This window comes from Oncorhynchus tshawytscha, linkage group LG09 (assembly GCF_018296145.1).
Source record: "Oncorhynchus tshawytscha isolate Ot180627B linkage group LG09, Otsh_v2.0, whole genome shotgun sequence".
In the NCBI taxonomy this organism is placed as follows: domain Eukaryota; kingdom Metazoa; phylum Chordata; class Actinopteri; order Salmoniformes; family Salmonidae; genus Oncorhynchus; species Oncorhynchus tshawytscha.
Window position 1 is genome coordinate 30,295,894 of NC_056437.1, and position 21,393 is coordinate 30,317,286.

At 40.4% G+C, this 21,393-nt stretch overlaps 1 protein-coding gene across 6 annotated transcripts in view; it reads left to right on the forward strand.

Moving 5' to 3' along the window:
- The window catches only part of LOC112257772 (phospholipase D2-like), a 31,851-nt gene that overhangs the window by 3,718 nt on the left and 6,740 nt on the right, over positions 1 to 21,393 (forward strand). For all 6 annotated transcript variants that reach the window (XM_042326788.1, XM_042326787.1, XM_042326784.1 and 3 more), the window contains exons 4-20: positions 857 to 999; positions 1,170 to 1,263; positions 9,396 to 9,461; positions 9,554 to 9,612; positions 9,746 to 9,991; positions 12,659 to 12,802; positions 12,937 to 13,020; positions 13,392 to 13,470; positions 15,510 to 15,620; positions 15,795 to 16,013; positions 16,148 to 16,322; positions 16,454 to 16,572; positions 16,734 to 16,850; positions 16,977 to 17,081; positions 17,467 to 17,555; positions 20,757 to 20,870; positions 21,134 to 21,180. In XM_042326788.1, coding sequence (XP_042182722.1) covers positions 857 to 999; positions 1,170 to 1,263; positions 9,396 to 9,461; positions 9,554 to 9,612; positions 9,746 to 9,991; positions 12,659 to 12,802; positions 12,937 to 13,020; positions 13,392 to 13,470; positions 15,510 to 15,620; positions 15,795 to 16,013; positions 16,148 to 16,322; positions 16,454 to 16,572; positions 16,734 to 16,850; positions 16,977 to 17,081; positions 17,467 to 17,555; positions 20,757 to 20,870; positions 21,134 to 21,180 — 2,011 coding nt within the window. The remainder of the gene's footprint in view (positions 1 to 856; positions 1,000 to 1,169; positions 1,264 to 9,395; positions 9,462 to 9,553; positions 9,613 to 9,745; positions 9,992 to 12,658; positions 12,803 to 12,936; positions 13,021 to 13,391; positions 13,471 to 15,509; positions 15,621 to 15,794; positions 16,014 to 16,147; positions 16,323 to 16,453; positions 16,573 to 16,733; positions 16,851 to 16,976; positions 17,082 to 17,466; positions 17,556 to 20,756; positions 20,871 to 21,133; positions 21,181 to 21,393) is intronic.

Here is a 21,393-nt window from a genome sequence, read left to right on the forward strand (position 1 = left end):
ATCAGACCAGAGGACATTTCTACAAAAAAGTACGATCTTTGTCCCCATGTGCAGTTGCAAAACGTAGTCTGGCTTTTTTATGGCGGTTTTGGAGCAGTGGCTTCTTCTTTGCTGAGCGGCCTTTCAGGTTATGTCGATATAAGACATGTTCTTATAGAAAGTTTTGGATCTGTTTCCTCCAGCATCTTCACAAGGTCCTTTGCTGTTGTTCTGGAATTGATTTGCACTTTTCACACCAAAGTACGTTAATCTCTCTGAGACAGAACACTTCTCCTTCCTGACTGGTATGACGTCTGCGTGGTCCCATGGTGTTTATACTTGCGTACTATTGTTTGTTCAGATGAACGTGGTACCTTCAGGCATTTGGAAATTGCTCCCAAGGATGAACCAGACTTGTGGAGGTCTACCATTTTTTTCTGAGGTCTTGGCTGATTTCTTTAGATTTTCCCATGATGTCAAGCAAAATTCACAACGTTTGAAGGTAGGCCTTGAAATACATCCACAGGTACACCTCCAATTGACTCAAATGATGTCAATTAGCCTATCAGAAGCTGACATAATTTTCTGGAATTTTCCAAGCTGTTTAAAGGCACAGTCAACTTTGCGTATGTAAACTTCTGACCCACTGGAATTGTGACACAGTGAATGAAGTGAAATAATCAGTCTGTCAACAATTGTTGGAAAAATTACTTGTCATGCACAAAGTAGACGTCCTAACCAACTTGCCAAAACTATAGTTTGTTAACATGAAATTTGTGGAGTGGTTAAAAAATGAGTTTTAATGACTCCAACCTAAGTGTATGTAAACTTCTGACTTCAACTGTAGGTGTATGACATGAACTGTATTCTCTGTCAGGTCAGTGTGTGCTCTCTGTACACTGTGAAGCTGACCCATGGCAAGTTCACCTGGACGGTCAAGAGGAAGTACAAGCACTTCCAGGAGCTGCATCGTGACCTCTACAAGCACAAGATGATGGCTCACTTCCTGCCTCTGGGAAGGTCAGACTCAGAGCACCAATCAAAGCTCAGACATGCAAAGCAACCCATTATCTGAGTGGAGAGTAATTTGTTTAGAGGGGATGCAATTCAAATAAGAGTGAAGGCCTGTTGTGATTTCTGTATGAGTTTATGAAGGAACATTTTTAGAATATTCAAATATCTCTTTTTAGATTTGCAGCCCAGAGAGCGCAGCTGAGGGCTATGACAGAGGAGATGCCAAGTCTACACGGCACTGAGAGGATGAGACAAACCTCCAGTAAACCGGTATCACTCTTACATTCATTGACCCACCCAAACTGTATACAGTATGCACAAAGACAGACTCTGATAAACACCATGGTACACACGCAGACAGAGACCCACACATAACTCAGTCTCACATAAAGGCTCACTCCACTGGGCACACCATGTCATTTCAACATGGAAATGTGGGTAATATTTGGTTGAGATGTTGATCAATGAGATTTCCACCTTTATGCACCCACTCAAGACAGACCGAAGTTTGTTGAATTCCCAATGTGTTATAACTTTGCTTTCAACCGTTGAAAAGCACAACAAAGTTCAAATGGGAATAAAATGTGCTTCATATAATAGCACAACTAAATGACCTGGATTGCAGTTGAGATGACATAAAAAGTACATACAGATGTAGGATCTTAATTTGAGGAAGTTTGCTACAGCAGGAAAATAATCTTGCAGCAACAGGAAATGTGAATTATTATGTGGATTATAATTAATGGAATTTTTTGTAGGGGTTGATACATTTTTCAGTAGGGCAAATCAAGTCTGAAATTTTAAAGTGGAAATTACATACCTTTTAAGCCTTTTTAAACCTTATATATATTACAAATGTGCATTTCCTGCTGTGCAGAAAAATAGTGATCCTACATCTGTAGTGCAAGATACTGGAAAGATTATTATAGCATTATTGTGAATATCTCCACAGACCTGCAAATTTTGCGTGATATCTTGGACATGCACAATGCACACCTTCTATGATTACATAATACATTTATAGATACAGTAATCTCAAAATGTGACCATAGGTGTGTTACTCATTTTAAGGTTGAATAAAAACGGTTACATTAGTTTGTATCTTTTGTTCCACTGACTTAGTCTGGCTTTAATTCCAGTTTGTCTACAAATTAATCATTTATATTTTGTATTCCAAGAATCAAAGTTAAAGAATAGCACTAAATCAAATCAATCCTTAATTAAAGTCCATTTAAAGTTTGTTTGATTTTGTCCTATTCTTTAACAGATTTTTTGGTTGAGATGGAGACATGAATCCAACATATTAATTAACAACTTGAAGATAAAATGTAAAAACAACCAAAGCTTTAAACCCTAGGCCTATATGTACTGTCTATATTTAGTTGAACCCTGAGTTGAATTGAAACAATAGTTGTTGATGACTTTGCAAATGCTATACAGGCCTAAATATGGATGATATATGACTTATAAAGTATCGTTACATTTTATTTTTCTCTGTTGAACTGACCCTTTGGAATGACGTCAATAGCAACAGGGAATCTATTTAGTTATTAAGAGATCGCTCATAGGACTGTGACCGTATTACGGTCACGAGTCATGATGGCAGTCAAATTCCATGTGTCCATTTACGGTAATTAGGCTTCTCCAAGATCGGATGCTGCTGATGGTCATTAGTAGCCTACCAAACTTGCTAACTGCCTGGTACTCTGCAGTTTATTGCCCCTCTAATCACTGTGACATCAATGCAAATGTAATCAAAAAATCTAATCAAACACTTCATGAGAGCTCATGTTGTGCAACATTTCTATAGGCTATGCAATTGCGTGAGAAAACAGAGTGATGGCCTCTATTAAAAAGAGGAGGATCCCATCAGCTTTCTACCGGCTAGGTCTAGTATATTTATTTCTCAGCCTTCCTAATATTGAGCACATTGCTTCTCTTTAAAACAGGAGTATAGTCTACCTGGCTGGCATGAAAATTAACCACTGGAAAAGTGTCCTTCATTCACTATTTAATTGTGTAGCTGATGTATTTTTTTCCCCCGGTGCCCCTGTTTTGGGAAAGCAGCTTGACAATGGTCCATTCTAAATCAAAACACATTTCACACATACATTATTGAGTATATGTAAAGACAAGATTAAATCAAGAATAGTGTGATGGGTAACAATATTAGCTTATCACTTGGGAATTGTATATTATCACTTTTTTTGTGACTTTTTCAAATCATAGTCACACACCTAATGTAGCCTAGCACATTGGAATATATGTTTTCGTAAAGTTTGTATCACAACTAAAGTGACCAAATAACTTCTTCAAATTTAAGCACATTAATCCGGTTTCCAACGGCTGTAGAGCTTAACTGGCATGCATACGCAGCGCGTGAGTTTCAAGTTTGGGGAAGATAATTTTCAACATAAAAATGCACCTTTATAATAAAAGCATTATATGCATCATCACATTTGTGGTTACTTTGGATAATGGTGTTCTGTCGGACTATGGAATATTTAATTCTCACACAGAATAGAATAGGTAAACCTTTGTACTATGGGGGATAGTAGATTGACATAGGCTAGTGCTTTTGCTGTTCGTTAGGCCTACTCATCTTGTTGGCTTACAAAAAGTAAATGTGGACAGTTCTTCCAATATCTTCAATATGCACCTCAGAATTGGATAAGGATGCGTGCAGTTGCATCCCCAATATGTCTGTCTTCACTTCTAGCCTGTGAGAAAGACCCAATCACGTGACTGAGAACCATGTGAGTGAGAGGTGCAGCCGGGAGAAGGGAATTCTAATTATTATATTCAGCCCAAGGGCACAATGGCCACTGGCCGCAAAAGGCATGGATTCTTTTGAGGGGGAATTACGGCCACGCAAAGGGTATGCAGCCGGTAAATTCAAGGCATTATCAAGTGCTTGTGAAATTGTGAATGAGAGACTCATGACGTGTGTACAGCCTCTGCAAAAAAAACAACGCAGAGCTCATGCCTTTCATGCAACCTTTTTCAAATCATGCAGCCTTAGAATGTATTAAAAATCAAAACATATAGCCCAACATTTTTATCACAACGCTCAACACAGAATAGCCGCATGTATGCACTCCCTGAAATCATTTGGAGAAAATATCCTTTCTATTTTTTTTCAGCTATGTTCAATTGTATTCTTCATACTATAAAACAATATAAAATAATGCCACGGAATTCTAAACAAATCTTGTCTGCTAAATGAACTAGTGTAGCCCACAGCCCAATGGCAGAGTCAGATTAGGGCCTAGCATAAAGACAATGCTTTTCTGTTCTTCTGAAATAGACTACATTTTCTTCATATCGTGTTTCTTTAGACCTGTCTAAAATAAATAATTGATTTATTGTGATGGTGTAGGTTATATTAAATGTATTTATTCAATTTTTGTCAAATGTAGATGTTCCAAAGGTCTGCATCAGTGGCTTGTAGGCTATGCGTGGGATCCAGAAGAAGCTAAATGTGTTTATGTTAATTAACGGTCAATTACCATGAGACTGGCAGTTAATTGCTTGAAAATCACCGTCTGAAAAAATGTAATGACCGCCATAGCTCTAATCGCTCAATAATAATTGTCCCGGTAATTCAAAAAAATATATAATCTTTATTTAACCTTTCATAACTAAGCCACTTAAGGACAAATTCTTATTTACAATGACCGCCTACCCCAGGCAAACCTGGACAACGCTGGGCCAATTGTGCACCACCCTACGGGTCTCTCAATCACAGCCAGATGTGATACAGCCTGGATTCGAACCAGGGACTGTAGTGACACCTCTTGCACTGAGATGCAGTGCCTTAGACAGCTGCACCATTCTGGAGTACATTGGTAGTAGTGACAAATGTCATAGCTAAGCAGTACTGGGATTGGTTAAACCCTGGATGGGAGACCAAATGGAAAGCTGTAGGTAGATCAATTATCCTGGGATAATGATAGTGAATATAACGTTGAAGATCTGATGTTCAAATAGAGGTACAAATAGAACCTATCTTATAAAATGTTTGTCTATGTTGAAAATGGGTTAACCAATGATGATATAAGTTTGTACTGTTAGGTGACCTAAACTGGGACATGCTTAACGCCCCGGCCGTCCTACAATCTAAGCTAGATGCCCTCAATCTCACACAAATCATCAAGGAACCTACCAGGTACTTCCCTAAATCCGTAACCATAGGCACCCTCTTAGATATCATCCTGACCAACCTGCCCTCTAAATACACCTCTGCTGTCTTCAACCAGGATCTCAGCGATCACAGCCTCATTGACTGCGTGCGTACTGGGTCCGCGGTCAAATGACCACCCATCAATACGGTCAAACTCTCCCTAAAACACTTCAGCGAGCAGGCCTTTCTAATCGACCTGGCCCTGGTATCCTGGAAGGATTGACCTCATCCCGTCAGTAGAGTGTGCCTGGTTGCTCTTCAAAAGTGCTTTCTTCTCCATCTTAAATAAACATGCCCCATTCAAAAAATGTAGAACTAAGCAATATACCAATATACTCAGGCAGTTAGGAAAGCTAAGGCTAGCTTTTTCAAACAGAAATATGCTTCCTGTAGCACTAATTCCAAAAAGTTTTGGGACACTGTGAAGTCCATGGAGAATAAGAGCACCTCCTCCCAGCTGCCCACTGCACTGAGGCTAGGAAACACTGTCACCACAGACAAATCTACAATAATCGATCATTTCAATAAGCATTTTTCCATGGCTGGCCATGCTTTCCACCTTGCTACCCCTACCATGGCCAACATCTCTGCCCCCTGCCGCAACTTGCCCAACCCCCCTCCTGCTTCTCCTTCACCCAAAACCAGACAGCTGATGTTCTGAAAGAACTGCAAAATCTGGATCCCTACAAATTAGCTGGGTAGACAATCGGCACCCTCTCGTTCTAAAATCACCCTCCGAAATTGAATTGTGGCAACCCCTTTTACTAGCCAATTCAACCTCTCTTTCATATCGTCTGAGATCCCCAAAGATTGGATAGCTGCCGCGGTCATCCCCCTCTTCAAAGGGGAAAAACACTCTAGACCCAAACTGTTACAGACCTACAGTGGGGCAAAAAAGTATTTAGTCAGCCACCAATTGTGCAAGTTCTCCCACTTAAAAAGATGAGAGGCCTGTAATTTTCATCATAGGTACACGTCAACTATGACAGACAAAATGAGAAAAAAAATCCAGAAAATCACATTGTAGGATTTTAGTGAATTTATTTGCAAATAAAGTACTGTGCAGCTGTCTTCATCGACCTGGCCAAGGCTTTCGATTCTGTCAATCACCGCATTCTTATTGGCAGACTCAATAGCCTTGGTTTTTCTAATGACTGCCTCGCCTGGTTCACCAACTACTTTGCAGACAGAGTTCAGTGTGTCAAATCGGAGGGCCTGTTGTCCGGACCTCTGGCAGTCTCTATGGGGGTGCCACAGGATTCAGGATTCTTTTCTCTGTATATATCTGATGTCGCTCTTTCTGCTGGTGATTCTCTGATTCACCACTACGCAGACGACACCATTCTGTATACATTTGGCCTTCTTTGGACACTGTGCTAGCAAACCTCTAAATGAGCTTCAACGCCATACAACACTCCTTCCGTGGCCTCCAATTGCTTTTAAATGCTAGTAAAACTAAGTGCATGCTCTTCAACCGATTGCTGCCCGCACCCTCCCGCCTGACTAGTATAATTACTCTGGACAGTTTTGACCTAGAATATATGGACAACTACAAATACCTAGGTGTCTGGTTAGACTGTAAACTCTCCAGACTCACATTAACGGGATCGATATGACAACAGCCAGTGAAAGTGCAGGGCGCCAAATTCAAAACAACAGAAATCTCATAATTAAAATTCCTCAAACATACATTTATCTTACACCGTTTTAAAGGTAATCTTGTTGTTAATCCCACCACAGTGTCCGATTTCGAATAGGACACTGTGAACGATTATGTTAGGACAGAGCTAACTATTGTTACTGCGTTTAGTACACAAATCCAAACGCTCGTGCAGGTCCAATCGAACGTCGGACGAAAAGTTCAAAAGGTTATATTACAGGTCGTAGAAACATTTCAAACTAAGTATAGAATCAATCTTTAGGATGTTTTTATCATAAATGTTCAAAAACGTTCCAACCGGAGAATTCCATTGTCTGTAGAAAAGCCATGGAACGCAGGTCGCTCTCATGTGAAATGCGCATGACCAGGACCTGGCTCTCTGCCAGACCACTGACTCAAAGAGCTCTCATCCGGCCCCACATCACAGTAGAAGCCTCATTCAATTTTCTAAAGACGGTTGACATCTAGTGGAAGCCCAAGGAAGTGCAACTTGAACCATATCCCACTGTGTATTCGATAGGGCTGAGTTCAAAAACTACAAAAACTAAACTACTACAACATTTTCTCAGGTTTTTGCCTGCCATATGAGTTCTGTTATACTCACAGACATCATTCAAACAGTTTTAGAAACTTCAGAGTGTTTTCTATCCAAATGTACTAATACTATGCATATATTAGCAACTGGGACTGAGGAGCAGGCCGTTTACTCTGGGCACCTCTGGGCACCTTTCATCCAAGCTACTCAATACTACCCCTGCAGCCATAAGAACTTAAGCATCTCCTATCCAAAATGAAATCTATAATCGGCTTCCTATTTCACAACAAAGCCTCACTCATGCTGCCAAACATACCCTCGTACAACTGACCATCCTACCGATCCTTGACTTCGTCATTAAAACTCATTTTTCAACCACTCCCCAAATTTCTTGTTAACAAACTATAGTTTTGGCAAGTCGGTTAGGACATCTACTTTGTGCATGACTCAAGTAATTTTTCCAACAATTGTTGACAGACAGATTATTTCACTTATCATTCACTGTATCACAATTCCAGTGGGTCAGAAGTTTACATACACTAAGTTGATTGTGCCTTTAAACAGCTTGGAAAATTCCAGAAAATTATGTCATGGCTTTAGAGTAATTTGAGTCAATTGGAGGTGTACCTGCGGATGTATTTCAAGGCCTACCTTCAAACTCAGTGCTTCTGCATGACATCATGGGAAAATCTAAAGAAATCAGCCAAGACCTCAGAAAAAAATGGTAGACCTCCACAAGTCTGGTTCATCCTTGGGAGCAATTTCCAAATGCCTGAAGGTACCACGTTCATCTGTACAAACAATAGTACACAAGTATAAACACCATGGGACCACGCAGACGTCAAACCAGTCAGGAAGGAGAAGCGTTCTGTCTCCTAGAGATGAACGTACTTTGGTGCGAAAAATGCAAATCAATCCCAGAACAATAGCAAAGGACCTTGTGAAGATGCTGGAGGAAACAGGTACAAAAGTATCTATATCCACAGTAGAACGAGTCCTATATCGACATAACCTGAAAGGCCGCTTAGCAAGGAAGAAGCCACTGCTCCAAAACCGCCATAAAAAAGCCTGACTACGGTTTGCAACTGCACATGGGGACAAAGATCATACTTTTTGTAGAAATGTCCTCTGGTCTGATGAAACAAAAATAGAACTGTTTGGCCATAATGATCATCATTATGTTTGGAGGAAAAAGGGGGAGGCTTGCAAGCCGAAGAACACCATCCAAACCGGCAAGCACGAGAGTAGCAGCATCATGTTGTGGGGGTGCTTTGCTGCAGGAGGGACTGGTGCACTTCACAAAATAGATGGCATCATGAGGGAGGAAATGTATGTGGATATATTGAAGCAAAATTTCAAGACATCAGTCAGGAAGTTAAAGCTTGGTCGCAAATGGGTCTTCCAAATGGACAATGACCCCAAGCACACTTCCAAAGTTGTGGCAAAATGGCTTAAGGACAACAAAGTCAAGGTATTGGAGTGGCCATCACAAAGCCCTGACCTCAATCCTATAGAAAATATGTGGGCAGAACTAAAAAAGCGTGTGCCAGCAAGGAGGCCTACAAACCTGACTTAGTTACATCAGCTCTGTCGGAAGGAATGGGCCAGAATTCACCCAATTTATTGTGGGAAGCTTGTGGAAGGCTACCCGAAACGTTTGACCCAAGTTAAACAATGTAAAGGCAATGTTACCATATACTAATTGAGTGTATGTAAACTTCTGACCCACTGGGAATGTGATGAAAGAAATAAAAGCTGAAATAAATCATTCTCTCTACTATTATTATGACATTTTACTTTCTTAAAATAAAGTTGTGATCCTAACTGACCTAAGAAAGGGAATTTTTACAAGGATTAAATGTCAGAAATTGTGAAAAACTGAGTTATATGTATTTGGCTAAGGTGTATGTAAACTTCCGACTTCAACTGTATGTATATACTGTATATATATACTTTTTTTTCTTCTTAGAACCCCCTGCGGGCTAGTAGGCTATCAGTCCTGATTTCTGATTTCTCTGTTGTAGAAATACCTAGAAGAATATCTAAATGGCCTTCTGGAGAATTCCTTTTGTAAGAACTTCCACGGCATGGTGAGTGAAGATGACACACACACACACACTCACCAATTTTCATTCAGTGTCAGGATGAGCTGTCATCACTGTCTGTCTTGTTCTGATTCCAGCTGGAATTCCTTGATGTCAGTGCTCTCTCTTTTGTCAGTGAGCTTGGACCCAAAGGCCTGTAAGCAATATTAATAGTCTATGAGAGTGTGTGATGGTATACGAGAAAGTGAGAGTGAGTGTGATTCAGTATATTTTAATGTGACTAATTCTCTGTCCGTGTGAGCAATGTTAGTGATGTCATTGTATTTCAGGGAGGGTTCCATCTTCAAAAGGTCAGGAGGTCATCGTATCCAGGGGCTGAACTGTATTGGTCATCACCAGTTCTGCTTCCGCTGGTCAAAGCGCTGGCTGGTGGTCAAGGATTCCTTCCTGCTCTATATGAACCGGGACAACGGGGTTGTCTGCTTTGTACTGGTCTTTGACCCAGAGTTCAAAGTTCAAGTGGGCCGTGCATACACTGATACCAAGTATGGGGTCTGTATTCAGAACTTCACCAGGTAAGTCCACAGTGGTGTCCAAAATGTTATTATCTATTTGTAGGCACACACCCATAAAGTGTACACTCAAATACAGATCACACTTGTGAAGTACACATTTGTATACCTAATTGTTTATTTATGAGTCAATCCCTAGCTGTGTGTGTATTCGTGCAGGCAGGAAGAGGAGAGTGTGGTAAATTGAGATTTTCTTTTTACATTCGGCATCACTGTGTCAAGGGGAATACAGTATGTGACCCACCTCCTTGATTCGGTCCTATGTAGCAAAATTTGAATGTATGTTTTTTTACATTGGATAAAAGTAGAGACTCAGAGATAGAACATTGTATATCATACACTGCAGTAGAGGAACAATGGGAAAGTAATTCTGCTTTGAAAGTTGATAAACTTGTAACACTACTTTTGAGAATGTTGTTACACCAACTGGAGAGCTCTTATTTTTCTTCACCCATTCAGCATCGTTATCACCCATATAAGCCTTAGCCCCGCCCATCTTAAGGATGCACGTGTGAGGCCATGTACTTAACAGAGTGAGTAAGGTATTGTAGTAAACAACCAAAGATTAAGACTGAAAGTGGTAAAAGTAGTAGAAAAAAGTATTAGCACAAATATACTTTATCTAGTCCTTGGCCTATATCCTATTCTGACTTTGGTGACAGGTCATGTTGTTCTTCTCGTTACCGTCTCTGGTAAACACAACCTAAATTAAATCAAATCTAAGTTTATTTGTCACATGCACAGGATACCGAAGGTGTAAACGGTACAGTGAAATGATTACTTGCATAGTGGATTCTTTTGTTTAGACCCTTAATCCTAACCCATACTACCATGCACCATGCATGAATCTGCAGGTAGCTTAAGCTAACCAACTAGGTTCAATGTTAGCTAACTAGCTAACATTAGGCTATAACTAGCAATGCAAATGGTAGTCCATCACAACTTCTTCCCACTGAGCAGTAGCAACACTTTTTCAGTTATTCATGATATCTTTAAAAAAAATCCTTGGTAGAAAGGATTATCTACACATAATGAGCAACTCGTGTTATAAACAGAAGAATACTACATGACAGACCAATCCGAACTCATGTCCAGCCCAACCATTATCTCAGCCAATCTTGGCTAGCAGGAAGGTTCCTGTCTTTTTTCGTTGTTAAACCAACTAGGCTTGTAATTTATTATTTTAATTTGATTTATTTACAGATGGCATGCACGTTTGTTATTAAGGCAAATGACAGTCCACATGTTCAAGAAGGCATTTCTCCCCCAGAACTTATTTTGATTAAAAAAAATGTAAATAAACGTTAAAATGCCTCTCCTGTGTAGTAGTGACGTGCAACATACACATAGATTCCTGGAACGTGTCACATACAGTATTATTTCTAACAAAGATATCTACATATATTTCCGGATGTTGTGTATCCCTGGAAATAATCTGAATTCATATAAACATAACAGTTTTGAAAACATAGCTTGTCCAAAAAAAAGTGGTCTCTTGGCACAACTTGGGGTAAGTTGAGAATGGGACAGGGTAAGTTGAGTCACCTTGGGGTAAAGTGGTTGATGGTGTCCTGTGACAGTGGGTAATGGTGCTGATAGGTCAACGTTTAATTAATTAATGTGGTGTATTGTATATCTTAAATGTATGCCTACATTCAGAAATAGATCTTTCTGTTCAATATCACTTAACCTTCCATATCTTGACCAGTTGTCTGGGACAGGGATGTTTCAATGTGTCAATTAGTAGGCAAGTTCTCTGCATTTGAGGCTACAAAGCCCATGAAACTGGCCCGCAAGATTCTTGATATGTTTAGGAAGCACAGACTCCATGTCATCAGATAAGACCTTGTGTGACTCTGCTACTCTGTCATAGCCTCATTCGCACAGGTACATGTTCATTTTGGTTTTTGTCATTGAACCTCTTCCGTGTCATTCACTCAATTTTTTTCATCCCTTGCTGCTGCTCAAATGGACTTCTTCCTTTCTCACTTCTTCCTTCGCTTCTCTCTCCAGAATCTCAAGGGGGGCCAGACCCCTGCTTGTTTTATGTGTGTATACAGGGGGCATGAAGATGTCTGCTATATAACAATACAATATGCATCTTGAGTTCATACAGGACACATTGCAAAAATACTATGCATATTTTGCACGAAACTGACTAAATGTGATGATAATATGTATGGGGTATGGTGGAGGTTGGCTCAATTTACCCCATGGCCATTGGCATAACTTACCCCAAAGCAAATATGTTGACTATATTAGCCCACACAGCTACAAGGATACACTTTCATGCTATGTTTAGGATCTCATATTTTAACTTATAGTCTCAACTGATGTATAAAACATTATTTAAACTATATACTTTGGTTTAGATACAAGCATCATGAAACCCATAACACAATAAATTCATTTGACTTTGTGAAAATCAGTTTTTTGGACCTAACTTGCTTACCACTTTCCCCATATGGCTTCTTCCTTCACATACTCTATGAAATTATGAACTCTTCCTAAATATTTGGCCACATGATTCATTTTGTGTATGGTTTTCTAGAAACAATTAGGGTGGCTCAATAATTATTTGGTTCAACATATCCCACTCTCCCCTATTGCCTCGCTGTGTTGCCTCATGTGTATGTGTGTTCTTACATGAGCGTTGTGTGTGTGTTTTAGGAATCTGGTCATCAAGTGTAACAGCTACAGACAGGCTCACTGGTGGAGCCATGAGATCAACAGGCTGGCTGAGCCTTGTGAATTCCTCCAGGTCCAACGCTTTGGGGGCTTTGCCCCGCCACGGGAGAACACACTCACTAAATGGTCAGATGTGTGTGTGTGTGCATTGCTTTACATTGGATGATGATGTGGTATTTGTACATACTGTATACATCCATAGCTTTGTGCTCCCTTAACTTGAATGTAATGTCTCTGTTTATGAATTGGTTGTATTAAAGGTATATAAATGGCAGTGGCTACTTTGCAGACCTGGCTGATGCTCTGGAGCAGGCCAAGGAGGAGATCTTCATCACAGACTGGTGGTGAGGAGCAGAGCTAGCACAATCGAAATAGAATAGAACGTTATATTATTCTACACTATATCTTGATGGCTAGTAGGAATACTCTGTGTTCCAAATTTCATGTACAGTAAGCACAGTGCTCTCCGTAATTACAGAGAGAGGTTATCCAGAGCCCTATATGGTATACTGTATACATGGCTCTGCCCTGCCGTTAGCTAAATTACAGCATACAGCAAACAAAACAAATGTTTGATTTCACTCTCTCAATAACAACGGAGACCACTTTTTCCAACATTTATTAGGTTTGTTTCTAATTAGTCTGTAAACAGCAGGACACAGTGTAAATATGTTCATTATTAATATTGCATGGTGAATATTTATTTCCCTCCAAGGCTCAGTCCAGAGGTTTTCCTGAAGAGGCCAGCTACAGGAACATACTGGCGTCTGGACCAGATCCTCAAACGCAAAGCAGTACGAATCTACTTCCCACCTTTCTCCTGACAACATACAGTGGGGAGAACAAGTATTTGATACACTGCCGATTTTGCAGGTTTTCCTACTTACAAAGCATGTAGAGGTCTGTAATTTTTCTCATAGGTACACTTCAACTGTGAGAGACGGAATCTAAAACAAAAATCCAGAAAATCACATTGTATGATTTTTAAGTAATTAATTTGCATTTTATTGCATGACATAAATATTTGATCACCTACCAACCAGTGAGAATTCCAGCTCTCACAGACCTGTTAGTTTTTCTTTAAGAAGCCCTTCTGTTCTCTACTCATTACCTGTATTAACTGCACCTGTTTGAACTCGTTACCTGTATAAAAGACACCTGTCCACACACTCAATCAAACAGACTCCAACCTCTCCACAATGGCCAAGACCAGACAGCTGTGTAAGGACATCAGGGGTAAAATTGTAGACCTGCACAAGGCTGGGATGGGCTACAGGACAATAGGCAAGCAGCTTGGTGAGAAGGCAACAACTGTTGGCGCAATTATTAGAAAATGGAATCAGTTCAAGATGACGGTCAATCACCCTCAGTCTGGGGCTCCATGCAAGATCTCACCTCGTGGGGCATCAATGATCATGAGGAAGGTGAGGGATCAGCCCAGAACTACACGGCAGGACCTGGTCAATGACCTGCAAATTAATTACTTAAAAATCATACAATGTGATTTTCTGGATTTTTGTTTTAGATTCTGTCTCTCACAGTTGAAATGTACCTATGAGAAATTACAGACCTCTACATGCTTTGTAAGTAGGAAACACTGCCGATTTTGCAGGTTATCAAATACCTGTTCTCCCCACTGTATGTCTCTAGTCTCGCTTATACCTGTTCTCCTCCCTCCTCTCCTCTGTAAGCACTGAAGGTTAATCCCTTCCCAGCCAGCACATAATGTTCTCAGAACCATTTGTTTCTTAGAGCTTGCTGAGAGTGTAGTTATCCTATTGGTTATTTTGCATACAACCTTCCTCAACTTTATGGGAATGGTGCAGGATAATTGCTTGACTTTGGAACATTCTCAGCACATTTAAGGAACTTCACAAAAAAAATACATTATTTACTTGGTATTTCATTTAACAGTATACGTTTTCCAAAAAGTCAAACATGGCTACGTTTTAATTTCATTTTTGTTAATGTTCTAGGGACATTCTCCAAATGGTTTGACATTGGGAGTGTTCTCAAATAGTTCAGAGAATGTCAAGAAACAATGTTCTTCTGTGGGAATTTCAGTACTTAACAGATCATTCCACCACAAGTTCCCATGCGGTTCTATTTTATGTCATATTTTTCCCACATTCTAGGAATGTTCTAAAAAAAATTATGACTTAAGGGATGTTCCCAGAACATTCAGAGAATGTATGGTTGGTTCTCTTTTATGCAGGTTCTTGGCAATATTCTGGAAGTCTTCTGAAAAATGTATTGTACCCATTAATCTCAATAAGCTCTACATTTCGTTAACTGAACATGAAGAAAACTTTCCATAAAAAAACACAAGAGAACTTTAGTAACATTCAGAGAACATTTTAGAAAAAAAGTGAACCCAAAGTAAGCTAGCATTGTTATTAAGTCTTATTGAAACATTCAGTGAAAGTTGTTCAAAAACCTCTAAATAACCTAAAAATGTAGTTCTTAGAGTCAATAATAACCATAACAAAACTTTCACAGCATTTAGAGAATATTCTCAGAATGTTATTTAATTACCTTCAAATAACCTATATTTTCAGATCTCAGAACGTTAATAAAACGTTCAATGAACTTGAGTAAAGCTTTCTGCACTCCTCCCTGCAACTTAAAAATAAACAATCCCAGAACAGGTTAAATTTTCACTTCTGTCCTCAGAATATAAAAAAACATTCTGTTTTACTGGGCTTCGTTCCCACAACCAATTTGAAACCAAAAACATACTTTCCCGCAACATCCAAGGTACCAAATATTCTAGCTGGGTCCTTTCCTCCTTCCCACCTTTTGTGTATATCTATCCTTTCTTTTCTCTGTGCAGGAACAAGGTGTCAAAGTGTGTGTGCTCCTGTACAAGGAGGTGGAGATGGCACTGGGTATAAACAGTGGCCACAGCAAGAAGACACTGATGGACATGCACCCCAACATCAAGGTCTGTCAGAGACACTAATCTCTGCTCTGCAATCTGGTGGTGCTATACACCTCATAAACCAACCCACATAGCATCATCATGCTTTCATTGCTGGTGTTATACTGTGTCATTATTTAAAATTCCAAAAACGTTATTAGATTTGTGTCCTAAGCTTCACTGATGTCTCTCCAACAGGTGATGCGACACCCCAACCACATGTCCGCTGTGGTATTTTTCTGGGCCCATCATGAGAAGATGGTGGCCATCGACCAATCAGTGGCCTTCGTTGGAGGCTTGGACCTGGCCTTTGGGAGATGGGACGACAGCCAGTACCGGTTGACTGATATAGTTCCCACGGAGACAGCCAATCACATCTCTGAAGAAGTGCCAAAGGCTCCAATTTCTGAGCCAGAGGTGATACATCTCAAGACAAAGTCAAGATTAATCTTTCTTTTTCTTTCTCCTGTGTTCTGATAATCCATAGTTCATATTGTTACCTGGTGTTAAGCAGTGACTTCATTGCCAGACTGTCCTATTCTGCCTCCTAGGCAGCTGATTCAGGTGACCAGGTGGATGGGTCAAACTCAGCCCAGGATCCAAAGCCTCCAGAGCCAGAAGAGGTCAATGCTGAGGATCTGAAGAACAACACCCAGCTGTGGCTTGGCAAGGACTACAGCAACTTCATCAAGAGAGACTGGGTCCAACTGGACCGCCCATTTGAAGGTGCAGCATACACACATTATACCCCCATTCATAACACCCACTACCACTCTCTCTGTAACTTACTAACACACACAGACACACACACACACACCGGAGGGATAATCCTTAATTTTAATGTGTTTTGTTCTCAGACAACATTGACCGCACTGAGGTGCCCCGTATGCCGTGGCGTGACCTGTCTGCTGCCCTCCATGGCAAAGCTGCCAGAGACGTGGCCCGCCACTTCATCCAGCGCTGGAACTTTGCCAAGGTCAGAGGTCAAATGAGAGGTTCCTAAGGATCTTTCTTTCATGGCTTTACTTGGATGTACATACACTACTTCTAAGCTAGGTTCCAAAGGACAACCCTAGACACAACTCGGGTTATGTGATAGAGACATCTGGCTCTTATCTTTGTTTTGTCTGCCTACAGATCTTTAAGTACAAGAACATTAGAAGCACGTTTTTCCCCTGCCTCCTTCCCAAGTCTCACAGTACTGCTGATGCACTGCCATTCACTGTGCCTGGCTCTGGGAAGGCCTCCGTGCAGGTACACATGCTCACACATAAGAGTGAACAAACCCACTCGGACACATACAAGCTCACAGAAATGTCTCTCATTCTCCTTTTTTTGATCAATTGTATATTGATTTTCATTATCTTCTCTGTCTCTCAGGTGTTGCGTTCTGTGGATCGCTGGTCCGCCGGAACTTGTGACAGCTCTATCCTCAATGCCTACATCCATACCATCGATAACAGCGAACACTACATCTACATCGAGGTAACTCTGCTACCAGCACACTACATACATTATTTAATCTCACCCATTTACCAGACTCGGACTCAGACTCTTACCAGACTCATTACACCAATTTACCAGAGTCAAACCCATGCTAATTCTATGCCATATCTATCTGTTTGATTGCTGTAAAAGCATAGAAATCAACCAGGAGGCAAGGTTGTTTTTTGTAATGCAAGAAGGTATTCAGTGCCCTGGCCTCCCCCATGCTGTCTTGTCACTATCTCTGTAATAAAGTCAACTTGGAGCTCAAGGTTGTGATTAACGGCAGTCCCCTATGCCTTCACAGTCCACATGGTCCTATCAAGTCCAATTGAATGTATGGGTTGTGGTGTAAATTCTCAAATGTCCCCCTCTCTGCTCTCAGAACCAGTTCTTCATCAGCTGTGCTGATGGGAAGAACGTGCACAATGGCATCGGTGACGCAATCGTGAAGAGGATACTACGTGCACACAGGTGTGGTTCTACCACCGTGTCTCTCGCTCTGTCTGTCTGGGTTTAATCAGTCAGCACACGGCAGGGTTTACTGTATAACATGATTTTTCTGGACTGATCATCACACTGGGTTATGCACAGGGTTGAAAGTAGAATTCATTTCTTTCTGGTTCGGGACCTCCTATATATGCTTGCGCCCATTCATAGAATTACATACAGAATCCCTTTTCATTCAATAGCACCTCTGTGGGCCTAGTTGTAAATGCTTGTCATTTAACTTTTAAAAAGTATTACCTGTTCATGTCACAACAAATCGATCCTGATGTTTTCATCTGATTGTCAGTAGTCACGTCAAAGGACTCCTTCACTAGGCTCCCCACGCACCTTCCTCCACTCACAACATATTTCCAGCCTCCAAACAAAGTGGTGAACGGAAAGAGACATCTGTTACACAAAACACCACAAAGTGTCTTGACATTTGACGATTGCCATTAGGCCAGAATGTATGAGTCCACTGCTGTTCACGTAGATCTGTGTCAGCCACTCAACTCTGCCTTGGCACATTGCATTTTGAATCGTAGGCTATACCACCTGTTTTCAAGTCCATTCTCAAATTGTTCATGCCTCTGACATGCGGTAATGAGAAAGTGGTGTAATAGCTTACAGTTTGATATACAATTTGTTTTAATAAATGTGATAGGCTCATATTTTACCGGTATGGCGTACCCAAACTATTTATTTTGCCGTATCTACTTACTTTCACCCCTGGTTATACATGTTTTATACTTGCTTGTTAGTTGATGGTCTGTATCGAGTCAAGTTAAATAATCATGATTCAATATTGTTAATGTCACATACCACATTGTTGCTTGTTTTTATATTTCTTAATGTTTTATTTAACCTTTTATTTTAACAGGGAAGACATATTGAGACCTAGTTCTCTTTTCCAAATGCGCCCTGTATAATACACTATATATACTGTAGATTAAGTTTACAATTTTTAACAGATTGACCAATGCTGTTTATATAAATGTAGAAATAATCTACCTGTGGTTCACCTTTCTGTACAGTACCAGTCAAGTTTGGACACACCTACTCATTCAAGGGTTTTTCTTTATATACAATTTTCTACATTGTAGAATAACATCAAAACTATGAAATGACACACATGGAATCATGTAGTAACCAAAAAAGTGTTAAACAAATCAAAATATATTTTATGTGCGATTCTTCATAGCCACCCTTTGCCTTGATGACTGCTTTGCACACTATTGGCATTCTCTCAACCAGCTTCATGGGGAGGGTTAGGGTTAAGGAGTTCCCAAATATGCTGAGCACTTGTTGGTTGCTTTTCCTTCAATCTGCGGTCCAACTCATCCCAAACCATCTCAATTGGGTTGAGGTCGGGTGATTTTGGAGACCAGATTTCCACCAGTTTAATGTCCATTGCTTGTGTTTCTTGGTAGTGGTTTCTTTGCAGCAATTCAACCATGAAGGCCTGATTCACGCGGTCACCTCTGAACAGTTGATGTTGAGATGTCTGTTACTTGTACTTTAAAGCATTTATTTGGGCTGCAATCTGAGGTGCAGTTAACTAATGAACTTATCCTCTGTAGCAGAGGTAACTCTGGTCTTCCTTTCCTGTGGCGGTCCTTATGAGAGCCAGTTTCATCATAGCGCTTGATGGTTTTTGCGACTGCACTTGAAAAAAACACAAGTTCTTGCCATTTTCTGCATTTTCAGTTTTTCTTATTTTATTTCACCTTTATTTAACCAGGTAGGCTAGTTGAGAACAAGTTCTCATTTACAACTGCGACCTGGCCAAGATAAAGCAAAGCAGTGCGACACAAACTATAACAGAGTTACACATGGAATAAACAAATTTACAGTCAATAATACAATAGAGAAAGTCTATATACAGTTTGTGCAAATGAGGTAGGATAAGGGGGGTGAGGCAATAAATAGGACATAGTGGCAAAATTATTACAGTATGGCAAATTAAACATTGGGGTGATAGATGTGCAGAAGATGAGTGTGCAAGTAGCGGTACTGGGGTGCAAAGGAGCTAAATAAATAAAATAGATAGTTGGATGGGCTATTTACAGATTGGCTATGTACAGGTGCAGTGATCTGTGAGCTGCTCTGACAGCTGGTGCTTAAAGCTAGTGAGGTAGATATGGTTCTCCAGCTTCAGTGATTTTTGCAGTTCGTTCCAGTCATTGTCAGCGGAGAACTGGAAGGAAAGGCAGCCGAAGGAGGAATTGGCTTTGGGGGTGACCAGTGAAATATACCTGCTGGAGCGCGTGCTGCGGGTTGGTTGACTGAACTTCATGTCTTAAAGTAATGATGGACTGTCGTTTCTCTTTGCTATTTGAGCTAGTTCTGGCAAAATATGAACTTGGTCTTTTACCAATTAGGGCTATCTTCTGTATACCACCCCTACCTTGTCACAACACAACTGATTAGCTCAAACGCATTAAGAAGTAAAGACATTCCACAAATTAACTTTTAACAAGGCACACCAGTTAATTGAAATGCATTCCAGGTGACTACCTCATGAAGCTGGTTGAGAGAATGCCAAAAGTGTGCAAAGCTGTCATCGAGGCAAAGGGTGGCTGCTTTGAAGAATCTCAAATCTAAAAAAATGTTTGATACTTTTTTGCTTAATACACGATTCCGTCTGTGTTTTTTTCATAGTTTTGATTTTTCTACAATGTAGAAAACAGTAAAAATAAAGGAAAACCCTGGAATTAGTTGGTGTGTCTGAATTTCTGACTGGTATTGTATCACGATGGCCTGAGTTCTTTCACTGAGATAATCATGAAACTATGAACCCCGCGTCAGAGCTCAGGCAACAGTATCAAAAGCTTTTGACAGGTCCACAAACAAAGTAGCACATTTCACTTTAGTGTCGAAAGCATTGACAAGGTCACTAACAACTAAAGCTGTTTCTTTAATAGTGCTGTGCCCAGGCTTAAACCCTGATTGCTTTACATTTAAAATACATTTAGATAAAATGTACATTTACCCAGGATTCAAGAATCTTAGCCAGACGCGGCGCCTTGAAATGGGCCGATAATGGTTAAGATCACTACTATCCCTGCCCTGATGGAGAGCTGATTTCCATACTCATGGAATATTCCCTGAAAACAATGTTGAATTAAATTATATATAACCCCCTCTCCTCTTCTACCACATTCCCTAACTATTGCTGTTCCTCAGTGAGCAGAAGAAGTACAGGGTGTTTGTGGTGGTGCCCCTGCTTCCTGGGTTTGAAGGAGACATCAGCGAGGGGGGTGGGAAAGCCATCCAGGCCATATTACACTTCACCTACAGGTCAGAACCCTCCCTTATGGGCCTACACACACACACACACACACACACACACACACACACACACACACACACACACACACACACACACACACACACACACACACACACACACACACACACAAAAAGTAGCACACAATCACTTACAGTATCATACTGCATAATTTTAAAACATACATTTTGTGTAGTGATTTGTGTTTTAAGAAAACAACTTTAAAGATTGTTGTCGATTTGATGGTGTAAGTAATATGTATTTTTCACGACAGGACCATGTGCCGTGGAGAGTACTCCATACTGATGAGACTGAGAGAACGTGAGTTTTGTTTCCTTATTTCCAATTCAACCTAATATCTGGAATTACTGTCCGTCTGTCTGTCTCATCTCTGATAATATTTCTGCTTTTCTTTCTCTCCTGTGTATGGCTTACCCTTCCGCTAACTGAAGGCTCATACTAGGTATCTAACTTCACTATCTATATTATCTATAGTATAGTTCTCCATTCTCCCCATACTTAATCATTTCATCC